Source organism: Arachis ipaensis, chromosome B02 (genome assembly GCF_000816755.2).
Source record: "Arachis ipaensis cultivar K30076 chromosome B02, Araip1.1, whole genome shotgun sequence".
In the NCBI taxonomy this organism is placed as follows: domain Eukaryota; kingdom Viridiplantae; phylum Streptophyta; class Magnoliopsida; order Fabales; family Fabaceae; genus Arachis; species Arachis ipaensis.
The window spans coordinates 104,642,437-104,649,846 of NC_029786.2; the positions used below are offsets into that span (position 1 = coordinate 104,642,437).

General features: G+C 32.1%; 1 protein-coding gene across 1 annotated transcript; it reads left to right on the forward strand.

The window, feature by feature from the left end:
* On the forward strand, positions 6,179-7,076 carry LOC107627954 (pectinesterase inhibitor 28-like). Its single transcript, XM_016330762.2, has one exon. It carries the CDS (start codon positions 6,238-6,240, stop codon positions 6,799-6,801), a length of 564 nt encoding a protein of 187 aa, XP_016186248.1. The 5' UTR covers positions 6,179-6,237; the 3' UTR covers positions 6,802-7,076.

Here is a 7,410-nt window from a genome sequence, read left to right on the forward strand (position 1 = left end):
ATTTATACCCTAAGACACATGTTAATTGAACCCTAAACTTTAACTTGATTTTACTCGGTTCACTAATTTAAGTTATTTAACTCTCTTTCATATCCTTGTACATTACTAATTGAGATGCGTGATTTGATAAATGTGAAAAAAAGAAAGAAAGAAATATTTGGATATGGAGACAAATTTCGTTCCCAGGTAGCGTTTATTTTGAGATACTGAGGTAGAGATTGAGAAACTGAGACTCAATATCATGTTTGTTGGTTCAGAGACAGGTACTAAAATTTATGTCTCTGTCTCCAAAATTTCAGTATTTCAGTATCTCCAAAAAGTAGGGATACATGAGACTAAAATTTTTAGAGATGGAGACTGAAATTTTAATAATATTTTATACCTAAAATACCCTAATTTTAATTAATTAATTCCAATTTTACTCTTTGTGCAAATTAAATTAGAATTTTATTCTTGTTTCAATTTCTGTCTCCAATTTTGCACCAAACAGAATACTGAGATTTATTTCAATCTCTGTCTCTTAGTCTCTGTCTCTCAGTCTCAGTCTTTCTGTCTATATCTCTCTACCAAACGCTACCATATAGACGTGCCCTTTCATTTTCTTTTCGCGCGTGTGGGAGTTACACGGCGGAAGAAGCAGATTAGTAACGAAAAAAGACATAGTAGCTAGGATTGATAGAGAGAAATTATATAACGGCAAGAATTTTTAGAATTAGTGATTGGCGCCTTTTCTCTCCTAGGATATGCACAAAAACGAAAAAAATAGCACTAGATTGTTTTTACCAAATATTTAATAAACTGATCAAAATGTTATTTGCGACAGTTTGGATACCAAACTACCACTATTTTCATTAGTTTTTAATAAAGTATGAAAATATTATCAAAACCGTCGCTATTCCATTAATTCACGGCGGTTTCAGAATCCGCCGATAATTTTTCGCCGTAATTTATCGTTCATCTTGTTGTGTATGCAAGTGAGAGGAATGAGAGTATATATCCAAGACCTGCCTGCATGCTATATATACGCATTTAATAAGTAGGTTTATATAAAATAATATCCTATTAATAATAAAATTTAAATATATGTGCAATTAAGCTTTTGCTATTTAGAAGATTTCTAATTTTCTATTTAGTAAACTTTTATATATCATGTATTTAATTATTTATAATTTAAACTATACTGTTTTAATGTATGTTGGGTAAGTGAAGAGATTTTGAGAGCAGAGTGCGGTAGCGGTGAAGAGGAGTGATGTTGACAATGAGTGAGTATTTTGTTTTCTTTGAAGTGGCTGATGATTTTATTTGAATAGTCATAGTAATAGTAATAATAATAATAATAAATATAATTTAATACTTGAAAGATATATAACATGTTGAGTCCAACTGAATACAATTTTGCATTGGAACATGGTTCATGATTATTCATGGATGAAAGTGATATGGTCACGGATGTACAGCAATGTAGTAGAAACAAAATGAATTTTTGTCCTTCAAACCTCTTCATTTTGGTTCCTACAATAAATTTGCATGAGTACTGATTGATATGTATTTGGTAAACGACATTTTTTTTGGTATCTACCATAAATAACTTGGACTAATATAACATTCTATTAAAGCTCCCCACCGTACCAAAATTCATTCTACACCAAAACGTGGACACTATGTCACTGCCATGCATCGCTAGGAGAATTATATTATGGATAACATGATAATAATTTATTGAAAATAAAGAAATACATCTACAATTTTTGTTCGTTTACGTTTTTGTTAGCACATCCATGATCCATCTAGTTCTTATATTATCTATAACAGTTCAGTTCAGCTGTTTATAGATATTGTCTACTTTAACATTTCGAACCTTACGATTTTGTTCTTGATATATGATAAGAATGATGGCAAAATCTTTTATATTTATCCATTAAATCGCATCCAAAAAAAAATCTTTACATTCTTATAAGATATGTGTTGTTCATCTTCAACCAATCCGACCGACGTAAGACTTCACATACAAGATTGTAAAAACCGAACTAGTTAATAAACCGGTAAGATCACTGATTCAATAATTTATTGATTCGATCGAGATTTAATCGAAATTCAACCGGTTTAATTAAATATTAAATAAAATTATTAAGAAACTTAAAAATAATTTTAAATATATAAATTCAACCATTTCTAACTTAATAAAATTTAAAATTTCACATAATAAATTAAACATAACTTAATATTAGAGGTTCACAAACAACTTCAAACATCAAAGTTTGTAACTAAAAACAAAAAAAAAGCACATAATGGCAAACCCATCATAATGTTCTACGTTCAAAAGAAATAATTACTAGCAAGTTTTCAACTAATCAAAGGTGCAACTCATCAAAAATCATAATCATCATTAAGTGTTCTAATATCTTCATCATAAATAGATAATCCAAAGCCACCATCTTCAGAAGTACCACCAAAAGAAGTTGTATTTGAAGAAACAGTGACATCAGGCAAATCCACATCAACTTCCACATCTCCCCCATCTAATAAAATAAAATAAAAAACCAAGAAAAAATTAAAGTTATAACTTTACAACATATATCTTTAGTAAATGAAACAAATTTTGCTATTTCAATCACCTTTAGGATATGAAGGCATAGCATTATCCGTGTAAATTAAATTTTCAATATCTCCATTAGTAAATTCAGGATCATCTTCATCCGCCATTACCCAAAAATCTACTGTGTCAATGCTTTGAATGTCAATTGGATCATAATTCTTCTTCTTGCGATGCAATCTAGATTGAAGGCGTAGATTATAAGTCACATAAACAATGTCACTTAGCCTTTGATGCTCTAATCGATTCCTCCTCTTTGAATGGATTTGTTCAAAGAGGCTCCAATTCCTCTCACATCCAGATGATGAAGATGTTTGATGAAGAAGACGAATCACTATTTTTTGCAAGTTAGGAGCACTCCCACCGTGTAGCCTCCACGATTCACCTACCAGGATATGAAAGTTAAACATCAATTCTCATTCAATATTTAAAAAACCTTCAAAGTAAATTGAACATAGAAATATAATAACTTACCAGGTTCAAGTCTCTTAATTGCTTTCAAAGCACTTTCCCTTCCAAAACTTCCTTTTCGATCTCGATACAACTGTATCTCTTGCATTGCGGAAACTGAGTCAGCGCAAAGAGTTTCAATATCAAATAAATCAAGCAAAGACTTCAAGATATTTGCCTTCTCAACAAACCCCTCACTATAGAAAAAATATGGATTCAAAAAGTATGCTGCTGCATGGAGGTCACGCTTCAAATGCTTATCCCACCACATTTTCAAGATACTTGTATAAGGTGTGTATGCATATTTTCTATTTCTAAACATTGTCTTGATAGCAATTTTGGCTCTTTGCATGCCCTCATACACGATACCCAGAGAAGGTTTCTCATCAGCATCAACAAGCCTCAATAACTTAATAAGAGGACCAACAATCATAATAGTAGTAATACAATCCTCCCAAAACTTACTATCCAAGATAATTGAGCTAACCATCTTCCCATTGATACTTTTGGATAATTTATGAGAAGTGAAATATTTGTCCACCACCAATATTTGTAAGTCTTCTTTATGATCATATATACTTTTCAAAGTAATGAAAACAGTAGCAAAACGTGTAACTCCTGGTCGAACAATTTCTTTTCAATTTGGTCTTTTTCTAAGCCATGACAAGAAAATCATATGATTGTAAACAAACACAATCACTTTTGAAGCACGAGAGGTAAGGTCAGCTATGTGAGGTATACTTGCTATGTCTTTCAAAATAAGATTGATGTAGTGAGCGGCACAAGGAGACCAAAAAATGTTTGGATACTTTTCATGAATGAGTTTTTCAGCATATACATAATTTGCAGCATTATCAATAACCACATGCACAATGTTACTAGACCTAACTCACTCAATAACCTCAGCAAATAATTTAAACAAGGTATCGGTAGTTTTTTATCATATCAGAAACATCAACAGACTTAACAAATGACATACCAGTAAGACAATAAACTAGAAAATTAATTAACGTACGCTGCCTTTGATTAGTCCAGCCATCTGCCATCAGTGTACAACCAGTGCTTTTCCATGAGCTCCTATAGCCTTCAACAAGCAACTGACACTCCTTCTTAAGATCGGCCAGCAAATGAACTCTCATTTCATCATATGACGGTCCCTTGAAACTAGGTCCAATTGCAGCAACGCCGTCCAAAGCAGGTTGAAAGTAAGGTGATTGAATTGTATTGAATGGAATACGTGCATCAACGATCCATTTTGCAGCCCCAACTTAACCTTGTGCACAACTTGTTTACTGGCCAAGACACTTTTCAAAGTTGATTGAGAGTCTGGCGTAGTCCTTCCCTTAAAATAACTTCCAATTGGAGTAGCAGCAATAGCTCTTCTCTTTCCTTTGTCTCCCATTGTTGCAGGAGCCGGAGGTTGTACAGGATTAGGCTCACACTCTTCTTTCGCTTGTGTTTTCACATCATAACAATCACTTGCAAATTTTGTTTTTTCTGCCTTATTTTTTTTGTTTTCCTCCAAAAGCATTTTGAATTGAAGTTCAACATCTTCAGTTACTTTGTTACGAACTTTAATTTGTCCAGGAATTTTTGCAAGATGATATTTCATTCTATATATCCCCCTCCATTGTAAGTATTCAAGCAGAAAATACATGTATATTGAGCCTTGTTATTTTTGTCATACTTCACTGTAAAATATTACCAAGTTGGATCAGATTTATCCCTAGAAGAACCAGTTTGAGAATCTTGAAAAGGATTATCTTGTGGTTGTGGGTTACTTTGTGATTGTTCCATCTGTAACATACAAATTTATAAACAAATAAATTCAGCAACCAAAATAACCTTAGAAAACAGCAAATCATAAATTCAAAATAACCTCAGAAAATCATGAATTCAGCAACCAAAATCATGAAGTCCAGCAAACAAGTAAATCATGAACAAATAACAAATAAATCAAATCATGAATCCAGCAAATAAATAAATCAGAAAATCTTGGAACAGAAAATCAGAAGGCGGCGAGGAGGAATAAAATAACAGAGTATTACTTACCGGTGGTTAACCGCCGATTTGACCGATTTTTCATTAGTTTTTTACCAGACGATTTCTAGACTTGTCCGGATCGACCAGCTGATTGGTTCTCGATAACCCGGTTGAACCGATCAATCCGGTTCGGTTTTCAGAACCATGTAATCACATATACATGACAGGTTTAGACATGGATGTAATTAATTGAAAAATTTAATTTGAAATCATATAGAAGTAACAGCTGCTTGAGTGAGCTAGGGTCTAGGGACATCTTTGAAAAGAACAAGTGATTAAATTTTGATTTTTATCAATATGTAATAATCTGTTGTGATGACTCTCGCAACAAACAAAAGACCATAATTGTGACAAGATGTCCAGCCATGTATAACTGAGCATTATTATCATGATTTTTCAGTTGAATATATATTTAACGTCCAAATTAAACCATTATATCCACATGTTAGAATAATTATATTAAAGACATTTATTTGCCTCATTTTTTAGAATATAATGATACTGTTAACGAGGTACTAACAACTTTAGTATACTCTCTTCCAACCACAAGGCTTCTTTTTTATTCACTCAATGCATTTGAGTTTCAGCTAATTTCACTTTCTTTAATTTGTCATTCACTCATATATCAAATATCTTGCTTAATTATATATTACTCCTAAAAAGTAGCCTCATACACCTCTAAAAAGTTACGACTATATAAACATTTTTGTTAACAAAAAATTCATTGTTAACACTATAAATTCTAGCAGTGTGAAAAATCACCTCTTAATAATATACACTTTTTAAATTAATATAAATTAGCATGAAATATTGCCATTAGGCGCATCTCACGGGTAAACCATGCTAGTATCACCATTAAACTTATGTTAGTCTAATCGAAAATAGAAAGCCATGAACGTTGATCAGCAATAATTGGGTGTCAATTATAGCAAACAAATCGAATTTAGCAATTGATGTTAGTCAATCAAGACTATGAACAATACCCATCGTCAATTAACATCCCCAATTTAGAAACATAAACACAACCATTCAAAAAAAAAAAAACATCATTCTCAATGTTATTTATTTAACTCCCACACTATTGTGATCTTAGCTTCAACACTATTTTTTTATCACAACAAATTCCAAACCAAAAAAATAAAAATAAAAACATGAAGACAATCACAACATTCTTGCCCCTCTTGACCATCTTTTGCATTATCCTAGGAAATCACAAAACTGTTGCATTTGATAAAAACCTCAAAGGGAACGAACTAATCAACCTAGTATGTAGCGAGTCACAAACAAAGGATCTATGTCTTAAGGTACTTACCTCGGACCCATCATGTACTCAAGCAAGCCTACAAGACCTAGTCTTGATATCTCTTAAGGTCGCGGCGGCGAATGCGTCCGGCATCCTAACAGAATGCAAGACGCTTATCGACGACCCAAATTTTGACCCGGCATTCCAACAAGGTCTGGCTGATTGCAAGGAGACCTTGTTGGATGCCGAGGGTCAACTTGAGGACACCATTGCTGCCACATTGGCAAACAAAGAACATGATGCTCAAGTTTGGCTTCAAGCAGCATTGGCAGCCATTGATACTTGTGATGCTTCAATTCCTGGTGATGATGATATTTTGTCCCAACAAAGTAGAGCTTTTCGCCATCTTTGCAACCTTGCCATTTCTCTTAGCAAGGCCTTGGATTCTTCTTCTAAGATGAAGCCTAAATAATTCTAATTTAACCAACACCACTACTACTACTACTACTACTATAGCATCTCTTTGGAGATTTTTGCTACCTTATTATTATTATGGTTGAATTTCTATATCTTATTACTCATAAATTTTGTTATAAAGAGAGATGATTTTTATGTATCATGTCATCTTATCTATGTGTACACTTTTACATGAGCATGAAATCCGTTTTTGGATTTTGTAGGAAAAACTTGTATGTAATTAATTTGATTGCAGCAATTTTGTATACATACAAATTTAATTATCGTTTATTTTTTATTCTTTTTTTTTTTTTGGCAAATAACATATAGTGAATCTTATTAGTTACTTTGTTTATTGAGTTTCGCCATTGATTCGGAGGATTTAAGATTTAACTCCACTTAAAATTTGATGATAACACAAAATAGGTTTTATCAGGTCAAAATTTAGATTTATTATTTTGATCCGATATAACTTTTGAATTAGGTTTGGGTCATATTTTTACGTAGACTTGAATCTAAGAATCGATTTAGATTCAAGTCGTATTTAATAATATATATTATGAAAATAAAAATAAAATATTATATAATATTTATTAAATTTATTTTATAATATTAAAAATGTATT

Bases quoted from the DNA above. Each gene is read 5' to 3' on its own strand.
- LOC107627954 (XM_016330762.2), top strand. From the start codon at position 6,238: ATGAAGACAATCACAACATTCTTGCCCCTCTTGACCATCTTTTGCATT.